Source organism: Heloderma suspectum, chromosome 1 (genome assembly GCF_057233095.1).
Source record: "Heloderma suspectum isolate Gila_16-S chromosome 1, 16-S_ref, whole genome shotgun sequence".
In the NCBI taxonomy this organism is placed as follows: Eukaryota; Metazoa; Chordata; class Lepidosauria; order Squamata; family Helodermatidae; genus Heloderma; species Heloderma suspectum.
This window is the reverse complement of record NC_139458.1, coordinates 121,365,393-121,387,102: the sequence shown is the minus strand read 5'-3', so window position 1 is coordinate 121,387,102 and position 21,710 is coordinate 121,365,393. Positions and strand designations below refer to the sequence as shown.

The following is a 21,710-nucleotide window of genomic DNA, read 5'->3' as shown; positions in this document are numbered from 1 at the left end:
ACTGCTGGCTTCTATATTTTAAAAGGGGAAATAGTCATTGGATCAGTTCGTGTGAACTATAGTGTGAAGCCACTATAGTTTTGAATATTCAAGCTGCGGCTTGTCCCGTCTTCTAAACCTGGGCAGCGTGATTTGTGTGGCCTGTTCTAGGGTTATGTGAGGGTTCTTTACCCTTTGCACAATCCACGCCATCTGGGTTCAGATGACACATCAAGCCATGACTGTGGCTTCAATATTAAAAAAAAGACTGGGACACACCACAGCCCACCGTGGTTTAAACAAGCCATAGTGGGCTGTGGTGACTGTGCAAACCAGGTCAGTGTTTCTTCATTCCAGTAGTCCTTAGTTCAGCCTGAAGTATTTTTTTGCACTTAGTAAATCTAATCTAGTGAAGTCTGCAATAATACCTCAAGCATGTCATTTTAAGACTGTTACAAAATGCAGACTTTGGAGCTTTTTCATCATGTCCAGCCTTTTCTCTCTTATCCTCCCCACTCCAGCATTTAAATTGCTTAACGTTGGACATTAAGAAGCATTCTGGGCATTAGAAAGCTTACTCACTACTTTGGGTAGTATCCAATAGGGGCTTGTGCGCATACGACCAGCCTAGGTCTGTGTGTGGCCATGATGTAGCACTTCAAGGGGCAAGCCCCCACATGAACAAAAAACCTGGTTTCTGGAAGGGGCAGAAATGAGCATTTTTGTTCTCATGGGGGCCTTTCCCTGGAAGGGCTATATCGCGGCCACATGTGGACCAGGGCTGGCGGGGCATGTGTGGACCAGGGCTAGCTGTGCTTGCATGGCTCCTATTGGATACTACCTTGTGTGTCATTTCAGTTGGTACTAATGAAGAAGTTGCCCTACTGCTATTGGAATTTCTTTCCAAACAGACCTACATCTACTGGCAATTTTTGCATGTTTGGGAGAATACAAATGTTATAGTGTGTTTAACTGCCTTTTATTAAACAAAAAATAACACGTTAATATCAAAAATAGTTTGAGCAGTATAGAAGCAATGCTTCAAATCCCGAATGACTGTGCCTGATACCTGATTCTATTTACCTTTGTTCATTCAAACACAGCCTGAAGTCCTGAGATATGAAAAAAACTCAATTGGAATTAATATGATATAATTTCAAATAATGTGTTCAGGACTGGAGTGTTCTCTTCAGCGGTGTTGGTGGGTGGTAAATCATGAAGACCTGGGCTAGTATTTGAATTTTCTATTTTATATCTCAAACATTTATCTAAACACACAGCTTAAACCTAGCAGTTGGCTAATGTGGGCTACTAAACCTTTTAACCATAGAACTTATATATTTTCTCCAGTGTTGCTTTAGCTTAACAATCGAAAATTGGGATTGCTCTTGATGTTTTAAAATCTCTGTTTATGCAGAGCAAAATAATTATGGCTTAATGTAGGTGTTCTTTGTGTATATCTATCACCTTCTTAGTCAGCTTTATATATCTCATGTGAAATCTCATGCCAATAATAAACTGTTGAAGTGCCACACGGTACCTTTTGTCTGTCTTAATCTAGTGATCTGTCCTTGCTGGTGATCATATATTTTTTACATTTGATGTCTAGTGTTTCTAGTTTTGTACGTAAGACCACAGAGAAGATTGAAAGAATTGGTACGCTTCATGTGAATCCTGACAGAATGAGACCGGACATAAAAGTTGAAGAAGAAGAACCACCAGAAGTGAATGGCAGTATTGTAGAACAGCCTCAGGAAGAAGAGTGAGTAAAAGCTAATTTTCGCCTGTGCAAAATCCCTTTCAATAGGATGATGAGGGAGGAAAACTACTGCTTTACCAGTTGACTATGAGGGCTTTTACTTTGGGTTTTATGTTTGTTGTGCTTCTCCTCATGTAAATGCATGCCTAAAGCTTCTATTAACATGCTAAAATGCCATCAAAACCCAACTTGGCTATTGGAAAGGCCACTAGAATCCAGGCTTGCATTGGAATATATGGGGTGGAGCACCAAGCTTAAAAAAGACAGATAAACACTTGGTAACAGAAATATAAGGACACTCATGTTCAGAACTCTCCTGAGAATGCATAATCATCATTTTTAGACAAGACTATAAAATTCTCCGTAGTGCTGAAAACTCAGTAAACAAAGCCGCTGAAGTGAGAGAATTGAAATGCTTTGCCACTCATAATGATTGATTTTATAGATTCTGCAGACGTTTACTAAAACAATGCATGGGGGTGAGGTGTTGGGGAGGGGATTAAAAAAATCCCATTTTTTAAAATCTTGTATCTTTCAAGGGTGGAGCTACAGAGCCAGCCTCCAGAAGAGGACCACCTTAAAGAACTCAGGGCAGCAACTCAAGAGACCCTGTAAGTAAGACATGAAGTGTTCTGAGGATAAAATGGGCTGGGCATTGAGGGGGGAGCCATGTATGCCACCCAAAGCTTCTTTGAGGAAGGACAGGGTAAATGTAATAAATAGATTTTTTGTGGGGGTAGAGGGGCTGCAGGGAAAAGGAGGAATTGGTGAAAATTGTCTCTTCTCTTCCTCACCTCCCTTCCTACAGAAGACGTGTTATGTGAGCTCTCAGTAAGTCTGGATCCAACCAAATGTATACAAATAAAAGATACCTTTTAAAAAGCATACAAGGTAGATAGATGCTATGCAAATATTTCTACATATAATGTAGTATTAATTTTTAGAACAGTGTTTGCTTTTTCATTTAGGATTGATCTGGAAGTTATGGATTCATAGTTACTAACTATGAGGCATCACCATAACTCAGCTAGACGGGGATATGGGAGGTGCACACAGACCTTCCATTCCTCCAAGGAGTCTGTTGTGCTGCCTTTGCAAATGTAGGAAGGTGGGTGGGAAACGCTATCTATAGACTGTATGGCAGGGGTGGACAACTTGTGCCCCCACCCCGAGTGTTTTGGCCTATAACTCCCATCATCCCTCCCCATTAGCTTTGCTTGCTAAGTCTAATGGGAGTTATAGGGCAAAACATCTGGAGTGCCAGAAGCTGCCTACCCCTAATCTATGGGAATCCTCCAGGCGTTGGCATTTTACCAATGGTAGATTGGATTGTGCTCAAAATATTAATAATAGCAGCTGTGGGTTGCAATCTTAAAAACACATGTTAGAAGTTCTATATTAATAAATATGTCAGATTCTTAAATTACATGGAATTACTTGAATATCTGGAAAGCATGCACAGAAAATAGTGTACCTGGATGATAGCTTCTTGGTTGGGGCAAACACTTGTGTTGAACTGCAATGTTAGTTCAGCAGTATACTTTATCTGTAGTTTTGTTCTGGTATTTGTCAAATTATAAGTTTAATATCTTTTGTTGTTTACAGGACCAGACTCCAGGATCCACTGGTCTTGTTACAACCGCAGTGCTTGAGGGTTGCTTTGCTGGACTGGATTCCATTTCTAGAAGAAGCATTTCGATTCAAGGCAGCTGCCATTTTAGATGATAGCTTATCACAGATAAGTAGAGAGATGCCTTTGCAACCTGAGGAACAGGTTTTTGAAGAAAATGTGGAACCAGATCAACATAATGAACTTGTAGATAAGGAACAGAGAACAGACTTGAGAACAAACTGTGAAAATGATGTAAATAAAGAACAGGGAGTCACTTGGGAAGAAAATGCTACGTCAAGTAGCAACAGTCAGGTTGATAAAATACTGTGCAATCAAACGGCTAGGTCAGAGACAGATTTAAACCAGTCTATTCAGATTTATTCTCCATGTTTCATAGCACAAAACATTCACAAGGATCTGGTAGAGCTGACAACTTTATGTTTTGAATCAAACGTATATAAGTGTTCGCAAATAAATGGGGAACAGTATGTGCAACTAGAAGCTTCCTGTGCCTTGGCTTGTAGATTCATAAAGGACTATTTTTTTCTACTGGATTTGGACAGGCTGAAGAAGTGTATTTTAACCTGTCACAGTAGTCACCCCAAAGTTTGGGAAACATACATGGAAGGACTAAAAGGTAAGTCAGTGTCAGGAGTTCCCTAGCGGCCTCTTTCAGTCTACTCCAATAGCCAACTCAAGACACAGACAAAAGGATTCTTTTCAAGGCTTTAATCCCTTTACAACTTAATGACTCTTTCAGATGCTAATCACCAGCGACTAAGCATTGAACAGCTGGGTAGCCTATGCTCCGGGTTAGGCAGTTGGTCCCCGTTTGAAGGAGAATCACTTGCAGACCCTGAACTTAGGGGCTAGGGAGAGTTCCTCCCTCTTTCCTTGGGTCCATGGGACGTGACCGTTGCTTGCGCGCCAAACGGGCGCTATGCCTCCTTTCCACGCCCTCCATCGCTCGTCGCTCCCTGTGTCGAGCGTCTAGCAAGCCCCCCTCCTGCACTCTCTCACTGCCAGCGACACAATCTCAGGAATGCTGGCAGGAGGAATCTCTGCCAGCTGCTGTGCCTGTGAGGGATGAGGGGGCTCCTCTCCCACGGATTGCTGTTCCTCCTCAGAATCAGAACTGCTCTGGGGTTCTGTGGGCTCAGTTTCCACCCTGACAGTCAGTGGATCTTGTGTCTAAATATATTGAACCCTTATATGTTTTATTAATGACAAATCTGCTGCAAATATTTGGAAGCTTTTCCTATAAATCATCTTGGACCATGCTTAAAAATTCTTTAAAAAAACATACCAAAGTGCAACGTAAGAGAGGGAGAAATCCTCTGTCCCCTAGACAGCACCTGGGGGACATAGGATTTTTTTGGTTTCCTGGCTCTGAGCTCAGAGACAGGGCTCTGAACTTGGAGCCAGGAAACTGCACTCCCCACCCCCTCCCCCTCATAGCCATCATGGAGAGAACCGCACTGACTGCCTCTCTGGGCTTGTAAAACCAAGCGTGGAGAAGAGTGAGGGGAGGAGACGGGGCAGCAGCCATAAGACAAATCCTGTGGCCTCCCCAACCTCCTTCCCTCCCCAAAGCCTCCTTAGACAGGCAAAATTGCCCGTCTAGCTAAAATGCAGAGTGGGAGGTGCAAGGCATCTCCTGCTCTGCATTAGAGACTGGTAAGCCCCTGAGTTTGGGGGCTTATGAGTACCCAGCGTGCAATCCATAGGATTGTGCCCTAATGCTGTGTTGTCCTGTAGTATTTCTAAACTCATTGACATGCTAGACTTAAATTGGTTTAAGTCATTCCCTCTTCCCAGGGAATCTTGGGAACTGGAGTTCAGGGAGTGGGGCTAGCAATCTCTTTCAGAGAATTCTGTGCCCCAAACTTGAACAGTAATGTTCAGGATTCCTTGGGGAAAACCATGACCGTTCATGTGGTATAAAACTGATATAATTTTGCAGGGTAGATGTAGTCATAACGGAAGTTAGCTTAACTATGTAATGGCTTGAAACAGGATTGAAATGCAACATGTACATTTCAGGAACATAACATTTGCATTACTATTGCAGCAGAGTAAGTTGGTAGATAAAAATCTAGGAATACTGTACACTTTAAGAAGAAAGAGTGAAGATGCAGACCATAGTGAACTGGGGAAAGCATTCCAAGTATTTGTAGGCATTTGACGCTTTTTGTAGTGCTTGTCTTAGTTATTTATGAACAAAGGTACAGATTTGGGTTTTATTTATTCATTTCATTTCTGTACTGCCCGATAGCTGAAGCTCTCTGGGCGGTTCACAAAACCAACTTAAACCATTTTAAGTTTCTGTCTATAGCTTCAGTTTCAATTATATTTTTATAGACTTCTTACAAAATAATGACTAAGCTATTTTCTGGCACTACATCAGCATCTATATAGAAATATTAGTCTACCACAGGTGAAGATAGCAGCTTACAATGGTTGGCATCAAAGAACCATGGGTTGTGGCAAAAGAAGCAAGTTTTACAAAGAACATATAGCATTAGCTACTATAGCTCTAATCCTATCAAGATGTATTCAGTCTTAATGAATACATTTGCTGTCTTATCTGTTTAGATATAAAATCAGGTTCTTACTCCTAATTATAACGTTAGAGCAGTTAAAACACTTTATCTTATTCCAGTGCATAAAAATAGGTAAAAAATAAATTTAAAATAATTATTTACTGAATCAAATCGGGTTGGATCCGGTGCTTTTATTTCACCAGCAGGAGCATCCCCAAATTGAGTTCTGCTCAGGATGGTCCTGTAGGTGGAAGGGGCATGTGATCTTTGCTGTTTCCTTCCTCTGCAGCCCCCAGTGCTGCCACCTCCACTGTTCCAGAGGGTCCTCCAATGCTCTAGAGCAGATTTCGGTAGGACAGGGACAAAGGAGACTGCAGGGGGGGGGGGGAATCGAAGAGTAGAAAAATTCCACTGAATTAAAGGGTAGGAACCCCCTTCCATCCATGGAAGGCTTTTGCTGGATCCGGCCCATTAACGGAATTTCACTTGTTAATCAGTTGAGGCAGACTGTTTGTCTCAAGTGAATTTCACAGTTTCGCCTTTGTTGCTATTGAACGTTTTTCTTGCTTAATCCTAATTTTAAATACAGTGGTTTGTAATAAGTGCACTTACTTGTTTCAGAATTGACTCTGACTAGTCCAGTCACTAAGGCACTGGAAAATGGAGATATGTTTAAAACAATGAAATTGCTAGTTGATCTGGGCCCCTGGGATGCTCCTGTGTTGCTGGCACATGCCCAAAGGTACACACCTTTTGATTTGTTTGAATGCATCCTATTGAATCCTAGGCCAGTGAAGCAGTTATAGAATGATAGAATAGTATGATTCCACCTGATCGTTGTTTCATCTAGCCCACTTTGAGCTAGTTTGCTCATCAGGATATCATGGGGCACTTTGTCGAAAGCTTTGCTGAAGTCGAGGTATATGATGTCCACAGCATTCCCACAGTCCACAAGGGAAGTGACCTGATCAAAAAATGAGATCAGATTCATTTGGCAGGATTTGTTCTTGACAAATCCATGTTGGCTTCGAGTAATCACTGCATTGTTTTCAAGGTGCTTCCAGATGGATTGCTTTATCATCTGCTCCAGAATTTTCCCAGGGATTGATGTCAGACTGACTGGTCTGTAGTTCCCAGGTTCCTCCTTTTTACCCTTTTTGAAGATAGGAACAACATTAGCTCTCCTCCAGTCATCTAGCATTTCACCCGTCCTCCATGATTTCTCAAAGATAATAGACAGCGGTTCTGAGAGTTCTTCTGCCAGTTCCTTTATTACTCTAGGATGCTGTTCATCTGACCCTGGAGATTTGAACTCATTCAAAGTAATTAGGTGTTCCTTGACCATATGCCTATCAATCTCAAGCTGCAATCCTGCCCCTTCAGCCTGTACTTCGCCTTTGCCAGCGGGGTCATAGACCCTCTTTTGGGAGAAGACTGAGCCAAAGTAGGAATTGAGCACCTCTGCCTTTTCTTTGTCATCTGTTATCATTTTGCCATCCTTATTTAATAGCTGAACCACAATTTCTTTCCTCTGTCTTTTACTATGCATGTAGCTGAAGAAAGCTTTTTTGTTGCTTTTAGCATCCCTCGCTAACCTCAGCTCGTTCTCAGCTTTAGCCTTCCTGACGCCATCCCTGCAATTCTGTGCTACCTGCCTGTACTCTTCTTTTGTTGCTTGGCCTTCTTTCCACTTCCTGTATCTGTACTTTTTTGTTTTCAGGTCATCTCTTAGTTTTTTGTGATGCCACATTGGCTTCTTCTGTTGTCTTCCTCCTTTTTTTTCTTGTTGGAATTGTTTGTAATTGTGCCTTGAGAATTTCCTTTTTTAAAAACTCCCACCCATCTTGGACTCCTTTTCTCATTAGAGTCGCTTGCCATGGGACCTTACTGATCATTGTTCTGAGTTTATTAAAATCAGCTTTCCTAAAATCCAGGGTACGGGTTTGGCTACACTTGGCTTTTGCTTCCTTTAGAACCATGAACTCAAGTATAACTTGGTCGCTTTCCCTCAGAGTTCCTGTAACTGCTACTTTACCCACTAAGGCATCTCTGTAGTTCTGCTGATGGAACTGCTTCTGACAGCAGAACTGGGACAGGGCATGTCTTCCTTCCCCTGCAGCATACTACATACCTTCAAAATCTGTTTTGGAGGCCTGGGAAACCCTCTAGAGCAGATTTTCCGGTTGCATGGGACTGCTGGGGAGAGGAGAGAGGGAGAAAGTCCTGTCATGTGTGTGCGCGCGTGCGTTTGCATACAGAGAAAGAATTGCCCCCACCCTTTCTTTTATTCTTATTATAATTTAGATTCAGGCAAGCCTTACTATTTTTGTGATAACCACAAAATTTATATTAGCAGTATTAGTTTGGTTTAAATGGGTGTATTTATATCATACTACTGAATGAATTATAGTTCTGAGAAGAATTGTGTTTTAAATAATTGTGTATTCTGTGTCATTTCTTGTTCTATATAGGCTTTATGAAAAATTTGGAGAAACTTCTCTGAGGCCTCTGATCAAGTTTTATCCCTCTATTTTGCCATCAGACATCAAACAAATTTGTAAAAGCAATCCTGAGCATTTTCTAGCATATTTAGACAGTCTAATCAAATCAAAGGCTGAAGATGAACGGTACATATTATCTTCTCTTACTCTGGGGAAGGGAGGTAAAGGATGGGATGCAGGGAATTGATAATGAAAATATTTGCTCCTTCTTAATTAATCTTTTTAGAGGAAAAGAAAAGCTTTGAGTTGGGCAATAACTGTTAGCAAAAAAGCTGTATACACAGTTATGGCCTATCTATTTGGCAACTCTTTAATAAAACTATGCTTGGCATATAATGAGTCATTAAGTTTTGTTGCCTCCTAATTATTGGTATAGAATTTCTTTATAGAAAAAGTCAACACTACTTAAACAATATTAGAAATGCTGTATTGTAGTAAAATATAAACTAAAACTAGTACCAGTTAGTTGGATGTTGTAAATACTCCCTTTTTTGCCAATACAGATGCATTTCAAATTTGTAGCAACTGGAATAATTGTTTACTAACAATCTCTTTCTAGGCTTTCTTTCCTTGGATCTCTTCTCCATCCTGAATCATTACGATTAGATTGGTTATGTTTGGCAGTTTCACATGATGCCCCCCAGAAAGCAAGTACAATGGATGCCCAAGGAAATCCACGGTATGAGTTGCAGTTATCCAGGCTTGCTGTTTGTGCATACCTCGTAAAATTGTCTTCTATGATATTTGATTGTCTGGTTCAGATTATCAAATCCTGAGTTAATAAGCCAGGATAAGCATGAGCTTCATGCACTTGATTTTATCTCTACGCTGCCCTGAGATCCTAATGATATAGGGCGGGATATAAATGTTTTAAATAAATAAACTTGTGTGCAGTTCCTGTGGTCCTGATTCATTCCTCCTCTTGCAGTAACAGAAACAAACCAGGAAGCTTCAGTTAACCATGGCTGCTTGCTACATTCAAACCCAGAACTGTGCTTAATAGCTTCCACACAATCCAGATTTGGAAGCCAGTTTTTAACCATGCATGTCCTTATTTAAAATATTTCTATACCCCTATTTATCAGAGTTCTGTAGTGGTTTTCAACAATTAAAATAATAACCGCAATAAAAGATGTAATACAAACCGAAAACTGCAGCAGTCAAAATAAACCAGTGCAGTGGTTAATTCCTAAAAGCCAACTGAAGCAAGTTTTTACTTGTCTGAAGAAAGCAGACTGTTTGAATTTCCCTAGAAAAGGTGTTCCATTAGTACTGGGGTTCCTATAGGAAAGCCCTTCTCCTGATATAGGCTAATAGCCCCCACCCCTTGCATAATTTGGAGAGGGTCTCATCAGCAGATCTTAAATTTGAGGCAAGAGGCTCGTTCTCGAATGCTTGCCACAGGTGTCACAACATGTTAGGTAGCCAGTGGAAGTCCTGCTGCACCTATGATTTGGAAAATCACCACCATGCCACCTGCTGGATCTCTTCCACTACTGACAGTGGCCAAGGCAGACATTGTCTTGGCAACAAGAGACACTCCTTCAGTTCCTCCACTGGTGAATCCTATTTTTCTTGGCATCGCTGGAACACAAAAGACCACAATGCCTACTTCCAGGCCTGATCTGATCACAGGTCCCTTTCTCATGCTGACCAGTCTTCCATGAGCCTCTGATACTTGCATCAGTTTGGAATCTACTTCTTCTTCCTTTCCATCTTGGCAGCAAAGTGTTGTGCTATGGCCCAAACTGGGTGAGGTACAAGGTGCTGTAAATTTGCAATTAGGATTCTATTAACGGTGATCCTGACTCAAACTAGAAATCCATGAGCAGGTACTGTTCTCCTATAGCCAATGAGAGTGGTTAACTTTCGAATCCTGGCTTGTTTGGAAGCCATTGGGTTAGATCCATCTTCTTTGCCCGTGGGAGCATTCCTGCCAGCAGAAAGGCAGGGGGAAATGATTTCTGCTGATTTTCCGTATCCCTCTGGCGCACCCAGCACCACCTCCACCACTGTTCTGGAGAGTTCCTCAAACTTCTGGAGCAGATTGGGGGGGAGGGCATAGGGGACTTGAATTGACAAGTTGCCTCTATTCCACTAGAGGGATTCCTCTACAGCAGCCTCCCATGGACTGAAAGAGCCTTTCCGCCTGTGGGAGGCAGATTCTGGATCAAACGTGTTAATTGTAGTTCCCAGTTTGGACGTAATGGAAAGCTGTGGTTATCTGTGATGTCCTGGTTTGCTTGCTTGTTTGTGTGGAGGAGGAAAGGGGCCCAGTGTGGGTGCACAAAGCTCATGCCTGTTCTGGCTTATTAAACCAGAATGTCATTGTCCGAATGTAGCCATTCAGTCATGAGGTGCCCCAAGGGCAGTTTAGCTTTGTGGATTAATCCTGATATAACTGATCCAGAAGGCATGATGTGTAATTAATTTGGATAGTTTTGCCATGAGTGAGTGTGGGTCGGTGGGAGGATAGTTCTTTATTTGCTTTTTAAATAGCCCCTCAAGCAATGTTTTTGTTTTGAACACTTCCAAACACATTCCCCTTTCCTCCCTTCTTAACTTCTGCTTTTGTCCTTTAATGATTGTTGGCCACTTGATTTAAGACATTACTGAGTAAAATTCCTCTTTATATTGTCAATTTTGGGGGGATTAGAATTGAAACAGGCTTGGATTCTCTAGCAATCCTCCTTTATACTAGGCTTCCAAAAAAAGTCTTATTTCTCTAACTTTTGACTTTAATGTTTTCAGGCCACGTTCGCATTTGTTTACTTGGGGATATAACCAACTGATTTTACTATTGCTTAAACTCCCAGCTGACACTGTAACAAAAGAGAAGATGTCTGACATATGCAAAAGCTATGGGTATTGTAAAAATTCTTAGTAAAATAAATGTTATTCTTGAAACTTTGTTATCATAGAAGTGCATGTTTTTCCTTTTTTCCATTTGTAACAGTCTATTTTGCTCACACAGTCCAGCTTCAGTTATCCAGGATATGTGTTATGCTTGTGCCCAACCATGCTCTTCCTGCATGTTCAAACAGCCAGTTTGAGCGTTCAGGTTTGTTGCCTGTGTGCCTCTGCTGCCACAGCCTGTTACAGTACTGAGCAGCAACAATGAATAATGGAGCTATACTTATGTTTCATTCAAAGCTTACCAGCCTCATCTCCCCCCCCCCCCCCCCCGGCAAACTCTCCATGGACAGTATCTTTATCACAAGTGTAGTATAAAATAGCAATTGCTTGAGTACCAGTCATAGCCCAAGTGGGGGTAGTATAGTAACATGAAGGCCATGAGTTCTGATCAATGCTAAATAGGAGAACAAAGGAGAAGTGATATTGGGAGTATATAATCACCTCCTTTTTTCTGCCTTTGTAAAAAAACAGCACCTTCATAAATTCCAGATGGAGGCTGAGTAGCTGAATAGTTTTGAGGAATAAATAATGTTTACCTATTAGTAGCATAATCCTGAAAATTTTATTTATTTATTACATTTCTATACCACCCAATAGCCAAAGCTCTCCGGGCAGTTCACAGAAATTAAAATCACAAGTACCGCATAAAAACAATACAAAATATCAAAGTATTAAAATGACAGTATAAAAGTACAACCAGCATAAAACCTAGCAGCAATGCAGAGATTTAAAATACAGTAATACATTTAAAACAGCAGAGCTAAAAGACTAGAATGCTAAAATTCCTGGGAAAATAAAAAGGTCTTCACCTGGTACGGGAACGAGTACAATGTAGGCACCAGGCAAACTTCTCTAGGGAGTTCATTCCACAACCAGGGTGCTACAGCAGAAAATGCCTTCTTCCTGGCAGCCACCCATCTCACTTCCTTTGGCAGCGGCTCCTGGAGATGGACCACTAAAGATGAACTTAGGGTCTGGACAGGTACATATGGGAGGAGATAGTCCTTCAGGTAACTTGGCCCCAAGCTGTTTAGGGCTTTAAATGTTAATCCCAGTACTTGGAATTGGGCCCAGACATGGACTGGCAGCCAGTATAGCTGGAAACGTACTGGCCTAATATGATCACATTGGCCAGCCCCCATTAACAATCTTGATGCCCTGTTTTGGACCAGCTGAAGTTTCTGGACCATTTTCAAAGGCAGCCCCACATATAATGCATTGCAATAGTAACAGATGAGAGGTTATCTCTGTTCAGATAAGGGTGTAGTTGGTGTATCAGCCTAAGCTGATAAATAGTGCTCGGTGCCACTGAGTCCACCTGTGCCTCAAGTGACATTTGTGGGTCTAGGAGCACCCCCAAAGTACAAGCCTGATCCTTTAGCAGGGAGTGCAACCCCTGCCAGAACAGGTTGAATATTACCTAGCCAAGCAGATGAACCACCCACTAACGGTACCTCCATCTTGTCTGAATTGAGTCTCAGCAGACAACCATGAAAGTACATAATACATTCACAAGCCACCAAACTATAAGAAGCATGTTTATTGAAGAGTGCATCTAATTGTATTTTATTGTCTTAAGTTTTTTTATTAAGATGCTGGTTAAATAGAGGTATATGTGTTCTATGTTAAGGGAAGAAGAGATTTCTTGCTACTTACTTCTTGGTGTCGGGAGAGGTATGCATTGGGGTTTTTGTCCCCCTGATGATAAAAGTGAAAAATGGATGGGAGACCCTTCACACAATTTAAGGTTTGGCTGCAAGCTATTTGAGAATCAAAAATCAATGATTGCCCCTTCCTCCGCACTTGGCAATATATGCTGTGCTCTGTGACCTAAACTCTGAAACTGTGTACAAACGGGGAAGGCAAGAGGAAGTTATTTGTCTTCTCATGGAAGTTTGTAGTAAATTGGAATACCAGTCAGGTTATAATTACTTATAAGTTTAAGGATTTACTTCGATTTGTGGAACTCTGTATAATATTGTTACAGCTTCTGGCCTGGATATCTTTCTCTCTGTTCGGAGCTGGATAGGAGAGCTGAAACACTTACTGATATTATTTATTTGGATGATATGAACTTGTTGGATAGAGAACATGGTTAGTATAACTGAATTTGATTTTTGAGCGGAATTCCACATTGTTTACTTGTACTTATTAGCTTTGACATTTATTCTTTAATATTTTATTGATATCAGTACAAAATGGTTCAACATAACCAACCCCAACCCCCCCACTATAAATACAAGCATAAGTTAGAGAGCATTTTGATGTACAATAGAAGTCATCAACCAAAATGCATTTCTGGTCGAGAGAAAATAAATAAACAAGAACATAAATAAGCAAGCAACATTTGGGCTTCCTGCCATCTTTGTTTGTAATTGCATGTAAATGTATTGTAGAAACTGAACACAATAAAATGAATAAATGAAAATAAATGCACACAATAAAATGTGATGCTTCTGCTAGGAATTTACCACCATCTATATTGGTTACTTGTGAATTTGGGAAAACCTGATATTCCTGATTTTAGTTCAGTTGCATGAACAGAGCAATCCTAAGGTTGGGGGGAGGTCTATATTGGAAGAACCATCACTTCCTAAGCCCTGCTGACTTGCGCCAACCAGGGCAGAAGGGAAGGTGGTGATTGTTTTTTCTTCCCTTCCCTCCCATTGGAGGGAGTTTACTTCATCAGCTTTCAGGCTGGCATACTTTCCGGCTATGTTTGGAGTGTATGTTGGAACAATGGGCCTAGGATCCTGTGAATCCTCGGCCACCCCCAAACCACCCTATTTTTGGCCTCACTGCTATCAGGACAGCTATGGCAGGAGAAAGATCTGCCATCATTCACAGGTAACCTCCAAATGTGGGCCTCGGCTCTGGTGGGTGGTCCATGGCATCCATTGGCCCCTCTGCAGACCTGCTACAGAGCATAGCATTGCTTTCTTAATAAGATTTTTGTTTCCTCTCTGATGGATTTATGTTGTGTGTTCCAGTATATCTTAGAGCCAGTATTTCTGTGAGCCATTTTTAATATCCCATTCTAAAGTCCAGCAGATAAACCTAATTATAACCATCGTTGGACAAGCATAAAATAAGGTAGGGGTCTATTTTGACATAGAAGACATTTTGACATATTTTGGAAGACAACAAAGAAAAGGAGACAAATGTTAATGGGTGAATGTAAGCAAAATGTTGAATAAATGATGGAAATCTGAAATACATGCAGTGAATATTTATTGTGGTGCTCACTTGCTTTTGTTAACTAGGATGCTCATTATTATTTAAGTAATCACTTAAGAGCTGCATTTCCCTTGAGCTGTAGACTGTTAGCCTTACTGTGCTAAGATATTTCATTTAATAAGTATGAGTAAGAAAGTCACCACATATTGTCGAATGAGTGTTGTAATCCTATTTGTGTAAAACTAAGCTTGTCTAGTAAAAAAAATTACACTATCTTAGAGTCATGTGCACAATTTCATTAGCATTCTAACACCCGAATCCAGGTCTGCACATCTTGTGATGCATGAAGCAGAAGACAGTCCACTAGTGGTTTTGTGATCTGCCAAAGGAGGACAACCCTCCTTTTGCGTAGTCTCTGGCAGGCAACAAAGCCCAGGAGGCTTATGGTTGGCTGCCATACATGGCTGCTCGGCTGTGTTTGGCATGGTGGTTACGAGTTTTGCAGGCCTGCCATAGTGCAACATACAACTTCCACTAAAATGAATAGGATTGGGTAAGTCATAACTTTAAAAAGAGACAGAGAAATGTTAACTAGAGTAATTAAAATAATTTTATCCATGAAATTCTGATGTAATGTATAAGTGTGGTTACCAAGTTACTTTAACGCGCACACACATACAAAGTAATTGATTTTTTTTCCATATATATTTTTTCTTAATTTACTTTTGCATTTAGGGGCAATTCCAGAGACGATGGAAGAATGGACGTTCCTTCTTTGCCTTGTGAAAAGTCATCACAGTAGTGCCCTTCATCCTGCAATGCAAAATGGCAGTGCTGTTACCAATGGTATTGCAGATTGGTCAAATTGTGTTACTGTTGAAAATGTGGGTCTCTTGTTGGCCAGAGTAATTGGCCCAGATCGTGCTTTGCAGCTGTTGCAGGAATGTGGCCTGATGGCTGAATTATCTGAAAGATTTGCCAGGGTCTGTGAGATACTAAGAATTGCTGAAAAAAGGCAAAGGTAAGTCTTGTGAGAATGGTTTCTCATTGGCTGTGTTCAGACATATTAAGTCATGATTTAGTGTTACATGCATGCACAGCCATGAGCCTCAGCCTTGCACACTCCCTCCTCCCCTCGTGTTCTATGATTGGAAGGTTCTAATTACAATTAATTTGCAATTGCAGTTAGATGTAAAATTTCTAGAAATTTGAAGCCATGGGGGGGGGGGGGACAAATTTGGGAGAAATGGAAAAATAAGCAACAGCGCTCTTTACAGATGTAAAATGATTTTGTTGCTTTCCTCAAGCTGGTGCCCTCGAGATACCTCAGTTCCCATGAGCCTCAGGCAGCATTGGCCAATGGTCAGGAATGCTGGGCACTGCAGTAAAAACATCTGGAGAGCATCAGGTTGGGGAGGGCTGCTTTAGGAAAATAAAGCAGCCTTTATGTTCCTAAAATTATATATAACTTGTTTTGCTCATAAAATTGTCATTATACTTTAGAACTTTTAAAAGGAAATTTGTAATTATTGGTTGAATAAACTATACTTATATAAAATGTGATAATTTTATGAGAAAACCAAGATATATATAACATGCTTTAGGTTCTTATTTAATATCTGACAAGAGTGAACATCAGCAAGCAGTTCCTGAAACATTTGAAGCACCTAGAGGCCAGAAGAAGCACTGGAGTATTGCATCAGTTCCTATTTGCAACGAGGTTTGGGCAAATTAATAGAATCATAGAATGCCTATAAGACCATCGAGTCCAACCCCCTGCTCAATGCAGGTATTCAAGTCAAAGCATCCCTGACAGATGGCTGTCCGGCTTCATCTTGAATGCTCCAGTGTGGGAGAGCCCACCACCTCCCTAGGTAATTGGTTCCACTGTCATATTGCTCTAACAGTCAGGAAGATTTTCCTGATGTTCAGCCGGAATCTGGCTTCCTGTAACTTGAGGCCATTATTCCGTGTCCTGCACTCTGGGGTGATCAAGAAGAGATCCTGGCCTTCCTCTCTCTGACAACCTTTCAAGTACTTGAAGAGCGCTATCATATCTCCCCTCAGTCTTCTCTTCTCAAGGCTAAACATGCCCAGTTCTTTCAGTCTCTCCTCATAGGGCTTTGTTTCCAGTCCCCTGATCATCTTCATTGCCCTCCTCTGAACCCCCTCCAGTTTATCTGCATCCTTCTTAAAGTGTGGCACCCAGAACTGGACACAGTACTCCAGATGAGGCCTAACCAGTGCTGAGTAGAGGGGAACTAGTACTTCCGGGGATTTGGAAGCTATACTTCTATTAATACAGCCCAAAATAGCATTTGCCTTTTTTGCAGCCACATCACATTGTTGGCTCATATTCAGCTTGTGATTGACAACAATTCCAAGATCCTTCTCGCTTGTAGTGTTGTTGAGCCACGTATAGCCCATCTTGTAACTGTGCATTTGGTTTCTTTTTCCTAGGTGCAGAACTTGGCATTTATCCCTATTGAATGTCATTCTGTTGTTTTCTGCCCACGCTCCAGTCTATCGAGATCACTTTGAATTCTGTTTCTGTCTTCCAGGGTATTAGCTATCCCACCCAATTTTGTGTCATCTGCAAATTTGATCAGCATTCCCTGCACCTCCTCCTCCAAGTCATTAATAAAAATGTTGAAGAGCACTGGGCCCAGGACTGAGCCCTGCAGTACCCCATTTGTTACCTCTCCCCAGTTTGAGAAGATCCCATTGGTAAACACTCTTTGACTTCTTATCAATGGGATATTCCTAAATTCCTAAACCTGTTACTGTTTGTGGGGTGGAGCTTAGGGAAATCTAATCTGGAAAAGCTATTGAGATTTTATTTAGCTGGGAAAGACTCAGTTTAAGGAATGGTAAGCAACTATATTTAATTTAAGGATCTTTAAGCAATCTTATTTGAAGAATGATGTTTTATTCACTTTTGTAAGTGATGAAGTTACAATGAACATCTTAATGTTAATGAACATCTTATTTTTATTCATTATGAAAAGTGGTCTCTAGTAGTAGTGTCAATCCCATGCCTATACCATAGGAACCAGGCTACTGTGATTCTTTTAGGTAGAAGGGGCTTATTCTAGTGGCAACAGTTAAAAGGTTTTATAGCTGAGGCAGCAGTCCTTAGTTGTGAGGTCTGATTGAGAACTTTATTAAAATGGTGGCAGTGAGTTCTATAGACCCAAGTCTCAAAGTTAGTTTAAAAAAAAAAACATAGGTGGGATAACCCACATGCTGTCCCATTGCATCTGGTAACAGTGGTGGGATAACCTACAGTGTTTTTTTTATGTGTGGGTTTTGGCTTAGAACTACATTAATTGACTGCTACAGCATCTAACCAGAACAAGCCCAGAAATGCAGGTCTGTGTAGAACAAAACCCAAATTGTCAAGAATGCACATTTTCCTCCATATTCTGATATGGTGACTCTACTGATATGTAGAGAAACTGAGCATGACTTGGAGCATCCCTAACTGTCTTATCAGTAAAAGATACAGTAGATCAATAATTTTAATAAAGAATGGAGGAAATAACTATGCTGGGAATCTTACAAAGAGGATTAAAAAACTATTTCTTCCATGGCTTCATTATTTCCAGATGTTTTATATCTCTAGTCTTTCTATAAAAATGTTCTTATTACATAGTTTTAGAAATAAATTTGTGGGGAGTAAAGACTGAGTAACAGTATATAAACACCTTGTCTTAAATTCTAAAAGAAAATAATTCATAATCCAAAGCTGTTCAATTTTTCCAGTTTTTCAGAAAAAAACAAAAACGGTCCTTGGGGAAAAAAACAGGGAAAAACTGTGTTTTTCTATTTTTTCTAGTTTTTTCCCAGGCCTTCACATCTCTAATAGTAGTTAATCTGAACCTGGCAAACTCTGGTTTGCAAAAGCCATAGTTGGTTGAAACCTGGATCCCAAACCAGGATTAAATACATATCTTTGGAAGGATGATAATTGCTTCCCCTTACTCAGTAAGCCTTACTGGCATAGGATATCCTGGTTCTGTAAAAAAAAAGTAGGTGTTGCTTCTAATTCAATGGCATTAAAGGAACAGAGAGGTACAAGTCCTATGAACCAACTCAAAGTTTGAGGTGTGATAATTTGCAATGTAGATAAGCATTTGTCACATTTTATGGGTCAGTCAGCTTGATGAAATACCTTGCTGTTAAAGGTTAACCTTTATTTCTTTGTAATATTTTATTTCGCTATTTACCCCTGCTCCTTTACTTTTGTTGCAGAGCCCTAATTCAGTCCATGCTGGAAAGATGTGACCGATTTTTGTGGTCTCAACAAGCATAGCAAACTGTTCTGGAATATGATGAAGGTAATAAGAAACCTTCCTGTGCTGTACTATTTTCAAGAACTCTTCCTGTCTAGGCAAAGGTGCATTTAGTCACATTTGCACAGAAACATAGCTTCATAGGGTAAAAAAGCTTCATTTTCTACTGGATTTCCATCAGTCAATATTTGAGAGTATATTCCCCATTGCATATTAAAAGTGCCAACTCAGCAGGAATACTTGTACATGGTAAGCACTTATGTTTAGGCATGAAAATGGGATTCTTTATGTAAGAAGAGGTTGTTCACATTCAGAATGTAAATTTTAAATTCTAGTGATACCAAGAACATAAGCAAGTTGTGTCAATTCTCTAGCACATTGCTATTTGGTTTGCAAGAAGCTGCACTTAAATGAATGTGTGTAATTGCACAGACTTTACTTTTATAATTGAAAAGTTACCACGTACCTTTTGAGTTTAATAGATTCTGGTAATTGCTGATTTTGTGCACTGTTAAATTAAACATGAAAGGATATTAAATATCTGACCTTCCAAATATATATAAACATAGCACTGTGAAATTCCACTAGTTTTATTCAGAATGTAAAGTAGTAATCAACAGGATTGAGATGCCAGTACTTAAATATAACTGAAAATAGACACCGCCAGAATTTGCCTGTTAAAAACTTTAATGTGTCAGCTTTTAAAGGGTTGATGTAATTGTATGTTATGGCAAATTGCTCCCCACCCCATTACTCATACATCTACTAAAAAGCATCTAAAGCATTTTTGAAAAAATCTTTTGCACTTTTTCTTGTTTACATCCTTGTAAAATGAAACTTTTATGCATGCTTATTCAGCAGTGAGTTCCACTGTTCAGTGGGACTTAGGTCCAGTTATGCAGAGATAGGATTGCATTGTCAAACTGGAATAGTGATCAAGGTTGGGTTCTTTTTGGCAATTGTAATGCTGTATTGTTTTTGAAACTGTATTTTAAAATCTACTTAATACTCATGTTAATTTGTTCAAAATATATGTGTATGATTTGGTTTTCCATGTGTAAGTTGAGATAATTTAATTTCTGATGCTTTATTTTCGATAATGGCTTGGATCCAAAGTAGTTTAAGGTTTTTTCTGTTCACGCAAAGCGGCTTTTCTGCAGCCCCTTCTGGCAGTAGACCCCCATGTGTCCTGAAAAAGATCCCTAAAAGTTGTGGTTGGGGGAAACCATCCATATTACTTTTTCGGGAATGGAAGGAGCTGTTGTCGGGGTATGTGTGGGTTAAATCGGTTACCCTCTGTATACTATACTTGCGTGGTATGCACTGGGGTGGTTTGGATCCAAATCAATGTAAATTATACTTTAGGGGTATGGCATGTAGAGCTATGGAATTTTTGTACATTACTAGTGATTATTGAAGTCTGGTAATTGGGGATAAGGAAAGTTTATAGAATTATCTTACATTATTAGTCTTGCATTCCAACTGAAGTCTGCTGAAATCTGAAATAGCACAATTACATAATATTGTATCCTCAGGTTTACTGTTCAGCATTGAAGGGGATATATCTCATACTACCACTAATGAGTTCTTGTCTGTAACTTTTCTGCATCACAAAGCGTTACATTATCTTCTTTTGGGGCCTTATTTTTCTAATTTTCACAATCCAAAGTGTCCTGTTTGCCATATTCAAGAGGTTGTTGTCAGGGTCATCTCCTCTGTTCCCTACAGTTGCTTCTTAGATTTTTGCTGCTCCCTTGAGTTTAGGGGCTGACTTCATTGGTACTGTGAAGACTATGTCCAGAAAGAATGGTTCAGAAACCCTGCTGTGTGTGTGTAGAACTCACCATGCAGTTTGTTTTGAATCTGGGCCCTGTTGTGCAACTGAATGTTCACTACCTCACCTTTGTTGATAAATAGGTTCAATTTTAAGAGTATTACCAATGCACAAAGTGAATTCATGAAGTAGTACTTTTCAAAAAGGAAGCAGTGCAGAATTTTGTAAAGAGAACATGATGTGGAACAGCTTAAACGTCTATGAGAAGTTATCTTTTGTACTTGCTACATCATATTGGTTCGTATTTTTAAAATAAATCCTTGACTTCTAAGCATACAACATTATTTTATGGATACTGTTCACATGAATAGCAGTTTTGAAACATTGCTTGTAACCAAACAACCTTGTTCATGGTTTTAGCTAATGTGGAGTTTAATAAAGTTAATATTATTCACCACTTGTTGATTTTTCAATAATATTGAGGGTAAAGTGTGTTGACCATCAAACATTACATCATTATCATTATTGTTTGAATGTATACTTTAGAAGCGGTCTCAAAGCAACTTACACACACAATACAGAAATCCATGATTAATATAATGGGGTGGGATGGGGGAATCAATATAACCATAATCAGCACAAAAATACAAATAAAAAGAAATACCATAAAAACATAATTTTTACGAAGATAATGGTCACCTTGTGTAATGGAAGGTGATCACTGTGGGAGATTCTGCTCAGGTTTTCACGATCCACTTAGGATAGGTATCCCTAGTTATTGCTTCCACATGAGGAGGGCTCCTAGTACTTCGAATTAGAAGGCATTGCACAGTTTTTCAGTCTTTTTATCAATGGGTTATCTGTGGCAAGAAAAGAGACAGAAGAAGTAATGGATATGAGTTGAAGACATCATCTACCCCCCCCCCCCCCAAATTCTGTGAATGAGGCAATGGCACCATAAAAGCCTCATCTGGAGGCACTTCTTTGTCTGAAGTCATGTTCATAGTAGTGAGAGAACTACTGGGAAGTTGATTCCACAGCTAGGTACATGAGGCAGCCATCAGTCAGATCTCTCATTTTTAAATAATTTGGTTTGTGGGCTGGAGGAAAGGAATAAATGGATAATATTTATATAAATCAACATTATCAGTGAA

The 21,710-nt window shown here is 40.1% G+C and overlaps 1 protein-coding gene across 23 annotated transcripts in view; it reads left to right on the top strand.

Annotated features, from left to right (window-relative positions):
- HPS5 (HPS5 biogenesis of lysosomal organelles complex 2 subunit 2) overlaps positions 1–21,010 on the top strand; it is a 43,363-nt gene extending 22,353 nt beyond the window's left edge. For 7 of the 23 annotated variants that reach the window (XM_084855061.1, XM_084855071.1, XM_084855063.1 and 4 more), the window contains 10 exons: positions 1,589–1,741; positions 2,278–2,349; positions 3,344–3,987; positions 6,515–6,635; positions 8,365–8,520; positions 8,954–9,073; positions 11,146–11,259; positions 13,298–13,404; positions 15,223–15,508; positions 18,742–21,010. In XM_084855061.1, the coding sequence (XP_084711187.1) occupies positions 1,589–1,741; positions 2,278–2,349; positions 3,344–3,987; positions 6,515–6,635; positions 8,365–8,520; positions 8,954–9,073; positions 11,146–11,259; positions 13,298–13,404; positions 15,223–15,508; positions 18,742–18,802 (1,834 nt within the window). In that variant the 3' untranslated portion in view covers positions 18,803–21,010. Of the gene's footprint in view, positions 1–1,588; positions 1,742–2,277; positions 2,350–3,343; positions 3,988–6,514; positions 6,636–8,364; positions 8,521–8,953; positions 9,074–11,145; positions 11,260–12,940; positions 13,058–13,297; positions 13,405–14,300; positions 14,423–15,222; positions 15,509–17,048; positions 17,215–18,741 lie in introns of those variants that run through there. The other 16 variants (XM_084855052.1, XM_084855065.1, XM_084855067.1 and 13 more) reach the window with 5 other exon arrangements.
- Positions 21,011–21,710: the final 700 nt, after the last annotated feature.